Source organism: Schistocerca americana, chromosome 1 (genome assembly GCF_021461395.2).
Source record: "Schistocerca americana isolate TAMUIC-IGC-003095 chromosome 1, iqSchAmer2.1, whole genome shotgun sequence".
Taxonomy (NCBI): Eukaryota; Metazoa; Arthropoda; class Insecta; order Orthoptera; family Acrididae; genus Schistocerca; species Schistocerca americana.
In genome coordinates this window covers 595,585,137-595,606,073 of record NC_060119.1, presented here as the reverse complement: position 1 = coordinate 595,606,073, position 20,937 = coordinate 595,585,137, and the positions used below count along the sequence as shown (strand labels likewise).

General features: G+C 40.3%; 1 protein-coding gene across 6 annotated transcripts in view; it reads right to left on the bottom strand.

Annotated features, from left to right (window-relative positions):
* LOC124606870 (calcium homeostasis endoplasmic reticulum protein) overlaps positions 1-20,937 on the bottom strand; it is a 377,438-nt gene that overhangs the window by 134,527 nt on the left and 221,974 nt on the right. For all 6 annotated transcript variants that reach the window (XM_047139002.1, XM_047138971.1, XM_047138963.1 and 3 more), the window contains one exon: positions 6,951-7,084. In XM_047139002.1, coding sequence (XP_046994958.1) covers positions 6,951-7,084 — 134 coding nt within the window. The remainder of the gene's footprint in view (positions 1-6,950; positions 7,085-20,937) is intronic.

Sequence of the window (20,937 nt, the reverse complement as noted above, 5' to 3'; positions counted from 1 at the left end):
TCTAGAGGAAAGGAGGCGTTCTTTTTGTGAATCGCTACTGAGGAAATTTAGAGAACCAGCATTTGAGGCTGACTGCAGTACAATTTTACTGCCGCCAACTTTTATTTCGCGGAAAGACCACAAAGATAAGATAAGAGAGATTAGGGCTCGTACAGAGGCATACAGGCAGTCATTTTTCCCTCGTTCTGTTTGGGAGTGGAACAGGGAGAGAAGATGCTCATTGTGGTATGAGGTACCCTCCACCACACACCGTATGGTGGATTGCAGAGTATGTATGTATGTAAAGAATATAATAGAGAGAAACATTCCACGTGGGAAAAATATATCTAAAAACAAAGATGATGTGACTTACCAAACGAAAGCGCTGGCAGGTTGATAGACACACAAACAAACACAAAATTCAAGCTTTCGCAACCAACGGTTGCTTCATCAGGAAAGAGGGAAGGAGAAGGAAAGACGAAAGGATGTGGGTTTTAAGGGAGAGGTTAAGGAGTCATTCCAATCCCGGGAGCGGAAAGACTTACCTTAGGGGGAAAAAAGGACAGGTATACACTCGCATACACACACATATCCATCCGCACATACACAGACACAAGCAGACATTTCTCCTTCCTTCTTTCCTGATGAAGTAACCGTTGGTTGCGAAAGCTTGAATTTTGTGTGTGTGTGTGTGTGTGTGTGTGTGTGTGTGTGTGTGTGTGTGTGTCTGTGTCTGTGTGGATGGATATGTGTGTGTATGCGAGTGTATACCTGTCCTTTTTCCCCCCTAAGGTAAGTCTTTCCGCTCCCGGGATTGGAATGACTCCTTACCCTCTCCCTTAAAACCCACATCCTTTCGTCTTTCCTTCTCCTTCCCTCTTTCCTGATGAAGCAACCGTTGGTTGCGAAAGCTTGAATTTTGTGTGTATGTTTGTGTTTGTTTGTGTGTCTATCAACCTGCCAGCGCTTTCGTTTGGTAAGTCACATTATCTTTGGTTTTAGATGTATGTATGTAAATGTAGATACTAAGAATCAGGATTTGAAGTAATCAATCAATGAAAATAATGAAAATATTAGGATGTTTCAAGAGTGATCACAATAATAAACCATCCAATGCTTCATTATTTATAGTATTCAGTAAAGTACAAATTCATTTGTAATTCAAACGTTGTCTATACATGGGGGTAAAAAAAAATTTTTTTTTTTATTGTTTACAAAACAACCTTATCTGCTTCAAAATACTCCCCATTACAACTAATACATTTGTCCCAATAAACTCTCAAACATGTGGTTTCCTGATCAGTTATATAAGATGTGGATGAGCGCGCGCATGCCCACTCACACACACACACACACACACACACCACACACACACGCACGCACACACGCACGCAGGGGGAAGAGGAGGAGGGGTGGGAGACAGGGCGAGGGGGGGAGGAGAGAGGGAGGGAAGAGGGAGAGAGAGGGAGGGAGGGAGGGAGGGAGGGAGGGGGGGGAGAGAGAGAGAGAGAGAGAGAGAGAGAGAGAGAGAGAGAGAGAGAGAGAGGATATATTGTGCTGGCTGATTATATGTAATAATGACACACAGCACTCCTCCTTAAATTATTCTTACAGATGTATGTACTATAGTGGCAAACACTGAATGATTGACAGAGTTTGTAGTGTTTCGAGAATTTCCACATAAATTCTAGAACCACTCGGCCTTCCACCGTCTTGAACACATGATATTTTAGATGTGAGTGGGAGAAAGGAACCCTACCTACTGCGTGTCACGTGTCTGTGCGTGCAGGTGTGAAATCAGTCGCGAGCCTAAGGTCGACGCGGCAGCTGAACGGCACTGAGAAGTACTTGTCGAGCGATCCATGGAAGTCGTAGTGAAAGCACACAGAAGAACCAAGGAACTTCTGTGTTATTCAGTGCTGTTTATAATTGTGACTACTGTTAGTGACTAAAGAACAACTGAGATTCGGAATTGTGAATAAACTTTTATCTTGGGTTTGCTGGAGGCAAGACGTATTTTACGATTTGTTTGTAATAGTGTTATGGTTGCTAAGCCAACTCTTTGCTAAATGTACTTAAATCTCTTTCTAATGTGAGACGATGCGAGTGACTTACAAGAAGACTAACGTTTATGTGCGAAGTGTGAATTTTGTTCTTTATGAAGCTCAAATATATCGATAGTTGTTGAAAAGTATTCTTCAAGTACCAAATTATTTCGCAAGTAGAGAGACAGTATTTAAGGTTCCTGTAACCAGCATCATTCTTTGGAGAAGAAGTTTATAGAGTTTCCAGAAGCCGGCTATCCAGAGAAGAAGATCGGCTGTGTGCACCAAGTAAGTTGACTCGTATAAGAGAAGTGGGAAGTTTGCATATACGAGGGTCGGTCAAAAAGTAATGCCTCCCATTTTTTTTCTACTTAAAGAAATTAAGTTAAGTGAAAAATTTGAATTTGGCGCCATTCCTCAAACCTTCTTCTGCAATCCACTGCAGTAGTAACTTTCTGTGTCAACAGGTGGCAGCACAGCAGAAGTTTGTAAGATGGCCGACATCGATGTTCGTTTGAGACAGCGTTGTGTGATTGAATTCTTGAATGCAGAAGGTGAAACGCCCATACGCATTCATGAAAGACTGAAGAAGGTGTATGGTGTTGTGACAGTGGATGTCAGCACTGTTAGACGATGGGTTCGTCGTTGTAAGGAAGCTGAAGGGCAAACACCGTTGACTGACGAAAAGCGGGGCGGCAGGCCGGTGAGTGCAGTGACTCCACACAACATTCAGCAAGTTGATGACATCATTCGTGGTGACCGTCGGGTGACTGCAGATGAAGTGTGTCGCATTATTTCTCTTAGTAAAGGCAGTGTGATCACGATTATTAAACAATTGGGGTACTCAAAAGTTTGTGCACGGTGGGTTCCAAGAATGTTAACCGATCAGAATAAAGAGGCAAGGAAAACAATAGCCTCCCAACACTTGCAGCGCTTCCGTTTGGAGGGAGATGAGTTTCTGAAAAAAATTGTGACCGGGGACGAAACTAGGGTGCATTTTTTTGAACCCGAATCAAAGAGGCAGTCAATGGAGTGGCGTCACACAAGCTCGCCGAGGAAGAAAAAATTCAAAACTGTGCGATCGGCAGGGAAAGTTATGGCAACAGTTTTCTGGGATACAGAGGGTGTGATTCTGGTTGATTTTTTGGAGCAGGGATGCACAATAAATTCTGTTCAATACGTCACAACCCTCAACAAACTTAAAGCACGTCTTCAGCGAGTTCGCCCAACAAAATCAATGGCAGATGTTCTTCTTTTGCATGACAATGCAAGACCACACACCAGTCGTCACACCTCTGACGAGATTGTCAAAATTGGATGGGAAGTTTTGCCTCATCCCCCATACAGCCCTGACCTGGCACCATCAGACTTCCATCTGTTCGGGCCACTAAAAGAAGCTCATCGTGGGATTCATTTTGAAGATGAGGAGGCCGTCAAAACATCCGTGCGTCAATGGCTTAGGAACCAGAGCTGTGATTTTTACCGTGCTGGGATACATGCCCTTGTTCAAAGATGGACCAAAACTGTAGAGATGGGCGGAGATTACATTGAAAAATGACAAAATGATCCTCAATGTTGTGGTTTTCAACCTATGTAATTGCATTTAAATTTCCTGACAATTAAACGTAGAAAAAAAAATAGGAGGCATTACTTTTTGACTGACCCTCGTATACGTCACACAACATTAGAACTTCTGAAACAGCCAAGGAAGCAACTACCAATGAAGTTGAGGCACTGAGCAGCTGATAGACAAAAGCATTAAAAAGTTGATAAGCTTATGGGCTACACCTCTCTTCACAGCTAACAAACAACACACATGGTTACACTGTACTCTCCTGACACTGCAACTCGCCAGGGTGAGAGGTTTAGCAACATGGAGTGTGAGACAAAAAAAGGTGGTGAGGACAAATGATGAGTGGAGGGAAATGTCACAAAGAGCTAGGAGAGAGAGGGGGGTTGTAAATGGGAAGAGATACACACATGCTTCAGATCAGGCAAGGGAAATCTCATGTGGCATACAACACAATGAAGAAGTCAGCGATAGAACAGAGCAAGATGGGGACCATAAGGATAACACTGTGGGTGAAGCTTATTGGAATCAAGTGGGAAGCATAGGGAAAGGGGTGGAGGTGAGACAGGGCTAGTGGAGGACTGTGGGATTGATGGATGTGTTGTACAGACAATTGCCATCTAAATAACAGACTGACAGTACAGAATATGCAGCAGAGATGGTGTATGACATGACTGCTTTCACATGTGGTCCTGCCCTTTGGTGGGTAAAATGTGCCTGTGATGGGAGTGGAGCTGGATGTGGTGGGTGGGCACAAAGAACAGGTCTCGCACCTAGGTCTTCCACAGAGATACAGCCCATGTGACAAGCATACCCCTGTCCTCACTAGAGGTGATTCCCTCTCATCCTGGAGTAACCTTCCCCAACTTACCTGTGTCCCTCACTCCTCCCCGATAGCTAAGTAGGCTATCACTTTTATATATGTTTATCACCAGTATTATACATTTTGCTGCCTCAAGGTAAGTACAGATCAGTAATTCTGTGTCATCAATTATTAGATTTTTCAATTAAATTTTCCTTTGATACAGAATACACACACACACACACACACACACACACACACACACACACACACACAGGCATGGTTACAGTGTCCCACCCTACAATGATGTGCTTATCCAGTCAAACTGTAGTGCAAGTCCAATGTAGCTGGTAAAATGAAAATGTCGTGTGACTAGGGCCTCCCGTCGGGTAGACCATTCGCTGGGTGCAAGTCTTTCAATTTGACGCTACTTCAGCGACTTGCACATCAATGGGGATGAAATGATGATGATTAGGACAACACAAAACCCAGTCCTTGAGCGGAGAAAATCACCGACCCAGCCGGGAATCGAACCTGGGCCCTTAGGATTGACATTCTGTCTTGCTGACCACTCAGCTAACGGGGGCAGACAATGTAGTCAGTAGAGACAATGTAGCGTGCAGGTGTGTGTGTGTGTGTGTGTGTGTGTGTGTGTGTGTGTGTGTGTGTGTGTGTATTCTGTTAGTTATGAAGCAAGTCTTTTCCAAAAACTCAGTAACATTCTCAATTCTTGTTTATGTGCCTACTGACGACTCAGTGCTTCACTTAGACAATGAATTGTTACCTTTACTCCTTTCATTATTTAAAGCATTAATATAACAACCAACACCCTACAGAGATGAGACCATTTGATAAGATTAATTATTCAACAGAGTTATTTTACTGGAACAGAAGTGGAAGTCTAACTTAACTGAGAGCTTTTATAAAGCACATCAACAAGGTTCAATCATCCAAACAAATCCTACAATTATTTTAAAAATTACTAGTATGCTGAAAAGAAGGGAAAGTCTTTATTACTTTCTCTTCACTACACAGTTTTTATCTGTTTTCGAAGCCAGTTCACCTTCTTTATTTGGTCTAAATCACTAGCATTATGTGATGTGCACATGTTGGTTCTGGATATAGCAATCTGGCACTGACACTTGGTTGCTCCGCCTATAAAGAGTGTGTACGTCAAAGGTAAAAAAAGCATAGACTTCTTCCAAATGAAAGAAGTGTATGTCTGGCAGAACAATGGTACATTCTGGAATTATATGAAGTGCATTAAGACCAAGGTGTTTGTGTGGCTGCCCCCCCCCCCCCCCCCCGCCCCTCTGGATTTTGGGGGGGGGGGGGGGGGGGGGAGAACCACCCACGAACAGAAATCATAACGGATTATACTTATGGCAAATGAAAAATGGGTCACTGAGAAAATAAATTTGTCTGTTTTCCTCTGAAACAGAACACAACACATTGCTGTCAGGTACATAATTGGTTACAAGGAAATGTGTTATGCTCAGGACATACCACTGTAAAATTTAAAAGAACACATTGAATCCAAATTTTCAAATGCCCATAAGCTCCAATAAAATAAGAAGTTTTCATATCTTGTAGAAATAATTTCAACAGAATAGCATAAAATCTGAAACATTGATGGGCAATTTCAATTTGTGAATAATATTTATCAGAAACAGAAAAATGCATACACAAAGCTATTTTCTATATCTATTTGTTTTATAAAATGCTTAAACAAAATGAACAACTGTTTTCCTACTCACTTACAATGCTGTAAAATAATCATTTTGAGCAAGATATACAATTTTTGCATTACATGCACTGAACATTAGTAGTCAATTTAAATTTTTAAGTGTCCAGGATTTGTTGACCTTGAAAGTAGCTAGGTCTAACATAAAAATTTCTCAAATTCTGCACTGCAAAATATTGCCCACTCTGATTGTACCTTCCATAAGTACAATGACCAACTAACACACCATGCAGTTTCTAGAATTTCTGGATGGGGGTTTTAGAGCAAATATTTATAAAGAATCAAAAAATTTCAGGCATTAATGTCATAGCTGACAGTAGTCTTTCCACCTCATCATTTCTCAAGAAAGTTAACATCCTGTGACTATTCATATTTTCAAAACATAATTTTTAAATTTGCTAAAAGTTACGAACGTTCATAGTTTATTTTTCCAAGTTAAAGATGAAAAAATGCCCAAAAGTATATAAGTGTCAAACTTGTCTGATAGTACTGTGAACAAAGATTTTATAAAAAATAATTTCAGATCTCTATTGCTTGTAGTTTTTTTTTTAATAATTTTCCCTTTCATTATGCCATTTTCACAAATACTCTCATTTAGAGAGATCTATAATCTTTTAACAAATCATTAGAAAATAAAAATATTTCAGTTTTGAGAGGTGACTTGTGGAACTTCAAAACACTTTTTTTCCCAGAAAACTTTGAAATAATGATGTGACACAAGTCACTCTTGACCTGTATGATCTGAGATTAAATCGCTTGACAATATAAATGCGATAGCTGCTACTATGTAAAGAGTCCAATGGTATTTACCTGTCACGTGGTCTGTCATGGCAAGGTGGTGCATAAAATGCTTCTACAGCAGCAAGTAGCCTTTCACTTGGAGGGGCAGGGGGTGGAAGTCTTATTTTTTCTGGGTCCAGTGGCTTATAGTCACCATCTTCCAGCTGATAAAAAACAAGAAGAAAAATTAGATGGACTGTGTAATCAAAAAATGTTGTATCCAGGTTTTGCTTAAATTGTGAAACAATGTCAATAACTGAGAGAAAAACCAAAATTTTCTGAAATGTTTGTTTATTATTTTAATATAACTGTGGAATAAGTCATCAAATTAGGTCAGGTTAATCTTATTTAAAAATTGTTCCTACTGTTATGTGTATTTCTTCGACAAAATATACACACAAATTTTTATTTTAGCTGTTCTAAGATTCATCAGATAGTTATTTGTACCAAAAAGCTAGCCACATTTATACTTCTGAAAGTATGGCATGAATGAATACATTCTGGATTATACTTCACGTTGAATTTACAACATACGGCTACAAATTATTGCAGATCATTTAAAAAGTCTCTGCTTCCCACAGAATCACGTTGTTGGTTTACAATAGTTAAGGATCCTTGAAAGGTGTCATAATCAGTCACAGTGCACATATACATGTGGAATGTTTGATGTTCTTAGATGTAAATTTCATTTTTTTATTAGAAAAATAAAACCTTAGTGGAAGTATCGCATGTTCTAAGATTACAATTAAGTTGGTGCACCAACTGCACCTGTAAATTAATTACGAAATTTTTTACTGAAGGTATAATTATTCATTTACAGATTTTGTAGGGGTTTCTAATGAAATGACCATTTACAATACCTGCCACCGTGACATGCCAAATTGTCTGAAAACCTCAACAAGCGCTCTCTCACACACTCACATATAAAATCTCTATGGACTTTTGATTGGTCACCATCTGTAAGCCATACTCATAAAGTTTGATTTGTATGTTAAAGACATTGGTCATGCCTGAAATATGTTCCTGTCGCACTCATACAGTTCAATTTCATCATTTCCTCCATTAATATTCTATACGTACCAATCTGTTTCCTGTTAAAATGTTCTCTCACCTAGCATTCACCTTACAGCAAGCCAATGCTATACTTCCATTTCATCGTAATCAATTTTATACCAAACAATAATGATTCTTACTTTGTTGTTGTCTGTGTTTGTGGGAGAGGGGGTGGCGTTACAGCAGTGCAGCCATTACCTCATTAATGGAGTTAATACATCGTCATACAACAAAAATTTATCAAAAAGAGCCTTAAAAATTTATAAATTTGGGAAGTATAAAATAAAGAGACAGAAAGGCCAACTATGATCTACCATGAGGAGGAAAAATCTGAAGTACTGCTGACAGACAGATAAGAGTTGGCCAGTCATTCTTTCCTGTAATTTTACAATTTTCTGAAATAACTTTTGGTTTTGATATAATATTTTAGGGGAGAGCACATAAAAATGGAGTGCACAAAAAAATCTGAGATGTCAAAATAAAAACTGTGTTCCTTTCCATCTCAATGTTAAAAAGTTGCAAATTAGGAAACACTCGATGCTTAGTCAAATGTAAACTCTAAAATATGGTACATACAAAAACTGTGAACTGGAAAGCACGCTTGCTGTAGGATTATCTGATCTTTACTTCAGAAGGCTGTGTCCCATCCAAAGGTATATTAAGAGTAATTAAGGATTGCACAGCTTTTAATGGCTGAAGTGTTGAATAGAAAATAAATGAGAGTTTTATTTGGGTGGCAGTTCTTGTTATGTTGCCTTTGGGAGGGAAAAAAGTAATGTTCACTTTCAATTGGTTATGCTGACACTGATGCATGGCCCTGTCCCTTTACCTCATCAGCAATGAAACTGCGTGTAGAGGGATGGCACACACTGTTACAACAGGTATTGTGCAGGCCTCCTTGTTCTGATACCCATAAGAATATCACCTCCTTTTTCCCTATTCTTTAAGTGAAGAAAGGAGTTCTGAACACACGAACTGTATAGCTTGAAGTTCACTGAGGGAGTCTGAGCTGATGACGAATTTTGAGCTTGAGTACATCCCATATGCTCAACTGCTTCCTGAAGACCATATGAATCTCTGCATTGTAGACAGTGAGTTCATTCAGTAAACAACTCTCATGGACAGAATCACAGAAAACAAAGGCCTCATGGTTAAGGTCCATCAATGAAGACTCTCATAAATTTGCAGTGCTGTTGCAAAATAATAGTCTGCAAAAATATCTGGAAACTATATTTTTAGTGGTCAAGTAAATGTTAAATATTTACAGGTGTCTAAATTAATCGGGTTTGGAACTCGGCTCCATCCCTATGAATGTTACGTGTCATTAAGATGCTTTATGTAAATAGCTTTGTACCACTTGGTCATTAGATAATGCAATTTTTAATGGGCAGATGTTCAATAAGCCCTCCCAGGGGACACTGCCTTGTAGTAGGCACCTCCAGTGCTGGGCGGGAGGGCTCGCGTGCTTCCGTGAAGGCGAGAGCTGTGCCTGCTGTAGCATAGCCACTGGAAGGGTCACCCAAGCTGAATTGGTCTTGACTGAGGGCCAGACAAAGTGTGTCCCACACAACATAAGGGAAGGAGGACTCTAGAGGTGTAGTGAAGCCTCCTTCCCAAGGAGAGTAAACCTAATACAAATCCTGGTCCTCAGGTTGGGGGTTGGGCTCGAGGCTAACATCTTCTTCCTGTAAAAGAAATAAAGTTACAAAAACCCAAAGAGCAGAAGCCAGACGAATTAATAGATGATGACATAGCAAGGATCTGGGAAAATGAATGGTTAAAAAGTTGAAAACTGATCTTTGAGTTGGTACCTGGGCTCTCTTAAAGAAGTTATTAGACCGGAAGCTCAAGGAGAGCATCATTGCCATCCAAGAAATTCGATGGACAGGAAGTAGGGTATTGGAAAAGAAAGAGGGCACTATGTTTTATAGATGTGATAACAGACATGAGTTTGGTACAGGTTTCCTTGTTTATAAAGATTTGAAACATTTGGAGATGAATTTTACACAGTCTATTAATCCCAGGCTATCAGTACTTAGAATTAAAGGAAGATTCTTTAATCATATCATAATTAATGGACATGCACCAGCAGAAGAATCTGTAGAAGACATGAAAGATGACTTCTATGATGCCCATGAAAAAGCTTAAGATAAAGTGTCCTAAGAATGACATTGTGCTGAGGGATTTTAAAGCACAACTTGGAAGAGAAGACATGTTCCAGCCCGTAATTTGAGCCCATAGTAAACATGGATCCACTAATGATAATGGAATAAGATTGATCCTCTTTGAAGTCTCCCGGAATATGATAGTGGGATCTACCAGGTTTCCCTATAAGAAGATACACAAGGGCACATGGAAGTCACCTGATGGTGGAAACATTAATCAAATTGATCAAGTACTGATAGACCAGAGGAATACGTGTAACTTGTTGGATGTTCGAATCTTTCATGGCCCTAATGTGGATTCAGATAATTTTCTTGTAATGGCCAAGATAAGAGCAAGGATATCAAACGATCAGAAAGACATACTAGGAAAGAACGGTACAATATTGCAGCACTGCAATTAACAGAAACTTACAAATCGTACTGTCAGAAAGTTTCTCAGGGCCTAGAACAAGAACAAGGAACAATGCGAGACATTAATGACGTAGAACAAAAATGGTTGACTACAAAAAGAGCTACAGACATTTCAGCTAAGTAAACACCAGGATTGGAGATAAAATCAATAAGGTCCACATGATTTGATTAAGAGTATAAGAGAGTGACTGAAGAAATAACACTGCATACCAAAAGACATCACAGGCGAACTGCACAAGAAGCTTGTTGGAAGATTATCGAGAGAAAAGGAGGATGGAAAAGATGGCACATTGCCGAAAGAAAAGGGAATGTACTAAGGCTGAAGTAGAATGCATGGAACTGTCCAAGAAGAGGAATGAAACAAGGAAGTTCTTTATGAAAGTATACAACGCTATGCTAGAAGACAATTTGCTCCAATAACCAGCTTGATTAGAGACAAAGAAGGAAACATAACAAATGAGAGTAAACAGACACTGGAAAGATGGCGAAGATACTTTAATGACCTGCTGAATCGAGAGATAGAGCAAGCAGAGGATATATCTAATGATTGTGAGCAAGTATTGGATGATGAACAGCCACTGGATCTCCTGGGATTAGAAACACATTAAAAAAAGCTTTAAGAAAACTGAAGAACAGCAAGGTACCCAGCACCGATAGCTTTCCTGCAGAATTGCTAAAATGTAGAGGAGTAACATTACAGCAGTCTCTGTTTTAACTTATCATTCTCATATGGGAACAGGAAAGGATACCAGATGAATTGAATGAAGGAATATTATGTCAGATACATAAAAAGGGTGACCAAATGGAGTGTAAAAACCACCGTGGAATCACCCTCCTGAAGCTGGGATACAAGGTGTTGTCTAATATTATTTTTGATTGGCTACTCCCATAGGTGGATAAAGAAATTGGAATATACCAAAGCGGATTTCAACGAGGAAGGCCAACAATAGTCTAGATTTTCAACCTGTGCCAAATTTTGGAAAAAAACTGTTGAATATAGAATTGGAACACATCACCTCTTTATTGACTTTAAGGTTGCATACGGCAACATCAATAGAAACCAGTTGTTTCATGCCTTATATGAGATGTGGATACATGGACAGCTCCTGAGAATGGTTAAAATGATGATGTCTGCCATCAGAAGCTGCATTCGAGTTTGAGCAAACTACTCAGACCCCCTGGAAATAAAAAATGAGCTATGTTAAGGAGATGCATTAGCATGCTTTTTATTTAATGTAGCACTTGAGAAGGTGGTTAGGGAAGCAGGCCTACAGACCAGGGGCACCATCTTCTACAAGGCAGTGCAGATTTTAGCATATGCGGATGACACAGGCATCATAGCACGGACAGTACCAGCACTGAAAGAAGCTTTTACGGGTCTTATGATAAATCAAGATAAAACTAAATATATGGCCTGTGGGAAAGCATATGAACCCAATATGCTGTCAACTTTCAGTGTGAATGGATACACATTTGAAAGAGTTGACAGCTTCAAGTATCTTGGTTCCACAGTCACTTGCTTTAATGACATCTCAACTAAATTAAGATTACGCTGATGTCAGTAAATCAGGCATATTTCACCTTGAGTAATTTATTCCGGTCAAGACTCCTCAGCCACCCAACAAAATTCACTATTTATAAAACCCTCGTGAGACCAGCTCTCATTTATGCTTTGGAAACATGGTCCTTGACAGAAACCGATGCAAGGCTGCTCGACAGATTTGAGAGGAAAGGTTTGAGGAGAATAACTGGCCCTGTGTATGACAGAGAACAATGGAAGAAAAGGTACAGTGCAGAATCGTACACTATATACGCCGATGCTCCTGTAACAAAACTCATATGATCAGTAAGGCTAAGATTTGCAGGTCATGTGGCAAGAATGGAATGGAGGAGTCTGAGGTGAAAAAGAAGATTCTCTTTGGCAATCCAGGAGCACAAAGAGGGTGAGGTCGACCTTGAGAAAGACGGCTGGATAGAGTGGAAGAAGACCTACGGAAACATGGATGCAGAAACTGGAGGGGGGTAGCATATGAACCTCATGGATGGCGGAAGCTGGTTGGGAAGGCCAAGGTTCATCCTGGACTGTAATGTCACAGAAGAAGATGTTCAATCAGAAGCAACCCATACATGTTTCTGATGGCTCAGTCTCAGAGTAGAGGTTGGCTATGGATTTGACACTATTGACACCTGTGGCCACCTTCATCCTCTCACAGTGAATGGGAGGGAAAGAGAGAAAGGATATGCTAGGAAATCATAAGTTACTTTATCAAACGAATCATCGCTTTGTTGCTCTTGAAGGAAACCAAAATCTGGAGGTGGGGACTGATGTTTATATCCTTGTCTTTTCAAATGCAAGTGAGTAGCTTCATAACTGTACTGACTCCCTCAGCCTGTTAGAGCACGTTTACGCTGTCGTACATTGTTACTCGCTGCAGGAACATCACTGCTTGCCAGAGCATTTATGATGCAGCTGATTACATTAGTAGCTAAATAAATTATGTGCAGTGATATGAAGCAAAAACAATATTCTCATCACCCTTACCCTCACCCTCCTCCTCCTCCTCCTCCTCCTCATCGTCATCTGACTATAGTGCCAACAACATCATTATGGGCAAGGAGAAAGAAATGGGTTTATAGGTTGCAGAACTCCATACAACAGATACTTCTACCAGCTCTATCGACAACTCAAAAAATATCCAGGCTACTTTTCCTGAAAGTTATGAATCAAACATTAAAATTTCCAACATATTTTAATTAATATTATCTAACCAGAAATAAAAATCAGGAAGACATGGCCTAACACTGTGAATGCATTTTTTTCTGTAGAAGAGCGACCAGTAGTCGCTTTGAGGTAACACTGTCAGTTTCCACCTATATCTGCTACATGCAGCACACGTAGATTTCTGACCTGATACTAAAAACGTTGAATTAGGTCAAGCAGTGTTACCAACTAAAAAAATTATTACATCTAATTATTAATGGCATATCCCATTTATTTTTGTATTAGGCGCTGTATTATACGAATCCCAAGAAGTATTATTTTATTGAAAATTACAAAACTATCACAGAAAACAAAAAAAAAAAAAAAAAAAAAAAAAAAAAAAAAAAAAACAAAAAAAAAAAAAATCGCTTTTTGGGAGTTTTACATTTAAGCAGTAAAATGTTGAAGAAGAAGAAGAAGACCAACTTCCCTTTCAAGGGACACTACTAAAGTAGATCCACGACTTTCAGTTCCATCTGAGTGATCCTAGACCCTAACATCATAGGAGGTGAGATCAAAAAGTAACGTGGTTTTTTTTTTTTTTTTTTTTTTTTTTTTTTTTTTTTTTTTTTTTTTTTTTGTGAGCTTTAAATATACAGATGAACTTTTTTTTTTTTATCTTGTACGTACATGTTTCTGATTTATGTTTGCATTTTCAGCTGTTTGATTATTTAAGTTATTGTTGACAGTCAAAAAGATTAGCAGTGCTTTGAATTTTTACTTTTGAAAAAGATGGATCAAAGAATTTGTATTAAATATTGCTTGAAAAATTGAATAAAGTGTGGCACCACATTAAAAAGGTTGGCTGTGGCTTATGGTAAATCTATTATGAATAAGAAGTCTTCCAGCCACTCTCATATCTGGGAGCCTTTTCTGCATGTTTGGACCTTCATTAACAGTCTGCATGACTAATGCTGTCTAAATCAGTGCTGCTTTGTGGACAAAAGCTTTTCTGACTCAAAAAAATTTATTATACTGGACCTCAGAATGTGTTCAAGAATATTGCAGAAAATTGAAGTTAAGGATTTTGATCTGTAATTTTGCAGGTTCATTATTTTACCCTTCTTAACACAGAGTCATCTGCAATATGGGGTGAATGCTGCAGACTACTCTCTGTAAAAGCAAAGTGGGATTCCACCTGGACCCAGCGACCTGTTTGTTTTCAACTCTTTCGACTGCTTCTCTGTAACAGCGATGCCTATTATTATGTCCTCCATATTGCAGTCTGTGTGATGATCAAACACCAGAATGTTAGTATATCCTCCTGCATGAATGATTTCTTAAACGTGAAATTTAGAACTTTAGCTTTCCTTTTGCTGTCTTCTGTTGCCACATCAGACTGGTCAATGAGTGACAGTTTAGAAGCCTTTGACCCACTAAGCCATTTTATATAGGATCAGAATTTTCTTGGGTTCGCATTGAGATCTTTCGCTAAGGGATCAAACCTTAGCGAAAGATCTTGATGAGAACCCAAGTTGTTGCATGCTTTGTACATTGATCTTTTTACATACTCATAGGTTTCTACTATTTTCTGTTTGTCATTCTCCTTTTAACCTAAATAGCATCAGTCTCTGATTCCCCAGCATTTTCTGAATTTTGATTTCAAACACGGTGGGTCTATCCCATCCTTAACCCACTTATCTATGTCAATGAGTCTAGGATATTCACTGCCCTCAAATCTTTTGCTTGTACATTGATCCTTTTGATGTAGTAAGTACATGAACTTTTCAGTAATAGATATGGGCCCATGATTTCTTAAAACTTCATTTTAAATGAAGATGAATCAAAAAATTATTGTGGACAGTTAAAATGCACATATACTGATTTTTTAGACTTCAAATCATCAAAGTAGAGGTCTATGATTTCCTGAAGCTCAATTTTAAATGAAGGTGGATCAAAGGAATATTAAGAAAGTTAGAATGCACATATAATGGCTTCTTGGGCTGAAATCTAAACCTACACCTTAAGACATACCCCACAAACCACAATATAGTTGATGGTGGAGGGTATCTTGTATCATTGCTAGTTATTGCCTTTCCTATTCCACTTGCAAATAGAGTGAGGCAAAAGCTATTGTCTATATGCTTCCATATGAGCCCAGATTTCTTTTAGACTGTCTTTCTGGTCCTTATGCGAGATACATGTTTGTGGTAGTGGGATTGTTCCACACTCTGGTTCTTTAAATTTTCTCAAATGTTTGATGAAAAGGACATCATTTCTACAAGGATTTATATTTGAGTTCATGGAGCATTTGTTTACTACCCATGTGTTGATTGAATCTACTGGTAACAAATCTAGTAACATGCTTCGGAATTACTTCAATTTCTTCCTTTGATCTGACCTGATGGGGTCCTAAACACTCAAGCAATACTCAAGAAATTGTTGCACAAATATTCTGTATGCTGTCTTCTTTATAGATGAGGTAAGCTTTCCTAGAGTTCTCCCAATGAACCAATAAACCAAAGTCAACCATTTGAGTTACCCACAATTGATTTTACATGTTCATTCCATTTATGTCACTTTGAAATGATACACCTAGATATTCAAGCGGTGTCAGTGCTCTTTGCCTGCTTCTCCAAATGCTGTATCATCAACAACAGTTAGTGAGTAATTCATCTACATCTACACACATACTCCGCAATCCACCATACTGTGCGTGGCGGAGGGTACCTCGTACCACAACTACGATCTTCTCTCCCTGTTCCACTCCCAAACAAAACGAGGGAAAAATGACTACCTATATGCCTCTGTACGAGCCCTAATCTCTCTTATCTTATCTTTGTGGTCTTTCCGCGAAATGTAAGTTGGCGGCAGTAAAATTGTACTGCAGTGAGCCTCAAATGCTGGTTCTCTAAATTTCCTCAGTAGCGATTCATGAAAAGAACGCCTCCTTTCCTCTAGAGACTCCCACCAGAGTTCCTGAAGCATTTCTGTAACACTCGTGTGATGATCAAACCTACCAGTAACAAATCTAGCAGCCCACCTCTGAATTGCTTCTATGTCCTCCCTCAATCCAACCTGATAGGGATCTCAAACGCTTGAGCAGTAGTCAAGAATAGGTCGTATTAGTGTTTTATAAGCGGTCTCCTTTACAGATGAACCACATCTTCTCAAAATTCTACCAATGAACCGAAGACGACTATCCGCCTTCCCCACAACTGCCATTACATGCTTGTCCCACTTCAAATCGCTCTGCAATGTTACGCCAAAATATTTAATCGACGTGACTGTGTCAAGCGCTACACTACTAATGGAGTATTCAGACATTACAGGATTGTTTTTCCTATTCATCTGCATTAATTTAAATTTATCTATATTTAGAGTTAGCTGCCATTCTTTACACCAATCACAAATTCTGTCCAAGTCATCTTGTATCCTCCTACAGTCATTCAATGATGACACCTTCCCGTACACCACAGCATCATCAGCAAACAGCCGCACATTGCTATCCATCCTATCCAAAAGATCATTTATGTAGATAGAAAACAACAGCGGACTTACCACACTTCCCTGGGGCACTCCAGATGATACCCTCACCTCCGAAGAACACTCACCGTCGAGGACAACGTACTGGGTTCTATTACTTAAGAAGTCTTTGAGCCACTCACATACTTGGGAACCAATCCCATATGCTCATACCTTAGTTAGGAGTCTGTAGTGGGGCACCGAGTCAAATGCTTTCTGGAAGTCAAGGAATATGGCATCTGTCTGATACCCGTCATCCATGGTTCGCAAGATATCATGTGAAAAAAGGGCGAGTTGCGTTTCGCAGGAGCGATGCTTTCTAAAGCCATGCTGATGCATGGACAACAACTTCTCTGTCTCAAGGAAATTAATTGTATTCGAACTGAGAATATGTTTGAGAATCTTGCAACAAACCGATGTTAAGGATATTGGTCTGTAATTTTGAGGATCCGTCCTTCTACCCTTCTTATATACAGGCGTCACCTGCGCTTTTTTCCAGTCACTCGGGACTTTACGTTGGGCAAGAGATTTGCGATAAATGCAAGCTAAGTAAGGAGCCAATGCAGTAGAGTACTCTCTGTAAAACCGAGTTGGAATCCCATCAGGACCTGGTGATTTATTTATTTTCAACCCATTCAGCTGCTTCACAACCCCAGGGATGTCTATCACTATGTCCTCCATACGCCAATCTGTACGAGACTCAAACGGCAGTATGTTTGTACGATCCTCCTGCGTGAAAGATTTCTCAAATGCTAAATTTAAAATTTCAGCTTTCGTTTTGCTGTCTTCCATTGTCAGGCCAGACTGATCAGTGAGTGACTGGATGGAAGCCTTCGACCCGCTTCCCGATTTTACGTAAGACCAGAATTTCCTTGGGTTTTCAGCAAGATCTCTTGCTAAGGTATGACGTTGGTAGTGGTTGAATGCATCATGCATCACTCTTTTTACAGGAGCACGAATCTCTACTAACTTTTGCCTGACCTCATTCTCCCGATCTTTCTTGTACCGCGAGTGCAACTGCCTTTGCTTCCTGAGCATTCTCCGAATTGCACTGTTAAACCACGGTGGGTCTTTTCCGTCTGTAACCCACTTTTTCGGCACATACTTGTCCAATGCGTGATTTACAATGTGTTTAAAATTTGCCCATAATTCTTCCACGTCCATTGACCAGAAGTAAATGAAGTCGATTCATTTACTAAGTGGGATGCTAACAACTGCTTATCTGCTCTTTCTAGTAAGAATACTCTCCTAGCCTTCTTGACCGACTTTTTAACTTTCGTAACCATGGTCGTAATGACAACATCATGATCATTAATCCCTGTCTCAACACTGACACCGTCGAATGAGGTCTGGGCTGTTCGTGGCTACCAGATCTAAAATATTTCCATTACGCGTTGGCTGTCGATTTAGCTGCTCAAGACAGTTTTTGGATAATGTGTTCAAAAGTATTCACATGACGGCTTGTCTGTACCACCTGTAATGAATCCACAGACATCCCAGTCTATACTAGGTAGGTTGAAGTCGCCTCCGACTAAGGTAGCGTGATCCGGGTACTTCTGCGATACATAATGTAGACTCCCTTTGAATGGTTCTAGAACTGTTACGGTGGAACCTGGTGGCCGATAATAACACCCCACAATTAACTTTATTTCCCCTAGCCATGTTAAACGTGTCCAGATAACTTCACAATCACACTCTATTTCAACCTCAGTAGACACAATATTTTTGTCAACTGCGATGGAGACACCACCTCCTACGGTGTCTAATCTGTCTTTCTGATACATGTTCCAACCCTCACTAAATATTTCAGAACTTCCTACCTCAGGGTGAGGCCAGGTCTCAGTCCCGAGAATATTTTGCATGCCACACGCTTCCTGGAGGGCAGTAAATTCAGGAACTTTATTCCGAACACTCTGAAAATTTACTGCTAATATCTTGATAGCCGAAGTGTCTTTACACTGAGCACGTCCTGATTTCTCCGCCTGCATTTCGACTGGTGAGTGTTCATCAGGACACCTCACACTACTGCCTAGCCTAAAGAACCCCCATGTGTACACCCCAAGTACTCTGCTACCAGAGTAGCTGCTTCCTCTGTGTAGTGCACCCCTGACCTATCTAGGGGCGTCCTACAATTCCCCACCCAATAGCGCAAGTCTAGAAATCTGCAGCCAAGACCATCACAGAGTCGACGAAGCCTCTGGTTGAGACCCTCCACACGGCTCCAAACCAAAGGACCCCGATCCACTCTGGGAACGATGCTGCAAATAGAGAGCTCTGCTTGCACCCCGCTTGCAAGACCAGCGGTCTTCACTAAATCCGCCAGCCACCTGTACGAACTGAGGATTGTCTCAGAACCCAAGCGACAGCCATCATTGATGCCGAAGTGAGCAACTACTTGCAGATGACTGCACTCCGTAAGCTCGACAGTCGCAGGCAAGGCCGCCTCCACATCTTGGATGAGGCCCCCTGGCAGACAAATCGAGTGCATGCTGGATTTCTTTCCAGCCCTGTACGCTATTTCCCTAAGGGGCTCCATCACCCACCTAACGTTGGGAGCTCCCAATAACCAGCAAGCCTTTGCCCCCGTGCGCCTGCTCCAGGAGCGGCCACCTGCCCACTGACAGGATGAACGGGCGGGGGCAGCCTCCACATTGGCCCTCTGTCTCGAGCGACGCGAACGCGTTGCACTCTGCCACTCACCCTGAGGTGAGGGCAGCCCCAACGAACCGGGTACACTAGAAGGTGCCTCGGCGGCTGAGTCAGCGGACGCAGCAAGCGACACCTGGGGTGTCTAAAGAGACGCGCGCAGACCCTCTGCCGTCACTGCACCTCGAGGCAGCAGCCTGAAGGCGGCTGACTGTGGCCAACAGCACGCTCAGCTGCTTGCGAACTGCAGTCAGCTCCTCCTGCGCCCGAACACAGCACGCAAACACCCTATCCATCCTACTGCTAATATCTAACGACTCCGCGAATTTATACACTACAGCTATCAATAAGCAATATTACTCCTCTCAAATACGAGAATACGCAAGGATTTTATGCAATTAAACATGCAAGCGCACAAACACTCGGAAAGAAATTAAGAATCAAACTACAAAACAAATTTGAAAGCTAAATATGCGACTCGCTACTGCACTGCTGCTGCACTGATACTTCACCAGCAGCTGCTCAAGGCTAATTATTGAAATGTTGAAGTAAGAACAGGAAATAGCATTCATTTATGTGGATGAGCACTATTTGATGATTACACTATAAATACTGTAACATTAACAGCTATGATGAACATCGCAGTACTCAAAACTGCTTCTTGAGAGACATCATTCTCTTCCTTGGGCCAACCTGACACATTTTTATCACTGACCTCATAGTTGAAGAAATCATCTGTCCATGGAAGCCCCATTGGTGGAGCTATCCAAGAATATTACTCCCCCATTTTGTGTTACTGGACTTCTTACGACCAAAAAAATGTACCTATAATGCCTTATCTGCATACAAAAGCCTTAAGAATTTGCTAACTAACTTTAAAGATTAAAGGTCTTGAGTAAGATATTGTTCACCAGGATCTTTTCCAAATTGAAATAAGGGAAAGACAATGGTAACTACTGTGTTATGTATGATCTGTTTCTGGTCAGAAGGAGTAGGGGTGGCGTCAGGATTGTCTGCTTTCACCAGTAGAGAAAGTCTCTAATCAAGTTGATTTCATTAGAAAAAGCCTTTTTCTACATTATTTCTACATTATTTCTATGGTGCCCAACATAATGTATTGGACTCAGTAATAGCCAAAGGCACTTTTCTTAGTTATGGGCAGTTATGAAAACAGCTCCTAATGATAGAATTTTAATTTCAAAGGACAGGTTCATGAACAAATCTATGATGTATCATTGGAAGGGGACTTTTTTTATTACAGCAACTGCATCATTGGTCACACACAGTGATTTTAACTGGACTTCAGGACCATCAAGGGCACTATCTGATTCTATAAAAAACCAATACTTTCAATATATAGAACCATGGTACACCCAATTCTGAATTTAATAAAATACTTGATATATTTCCAGACAACAAATTATAAAAGTCTTTTCATGAATCTCCTATCACCTTCTGAAAAATTAAACTCTATCTCATAAATGCCCAATTTCATACACAAGTGTGAGTCAATATG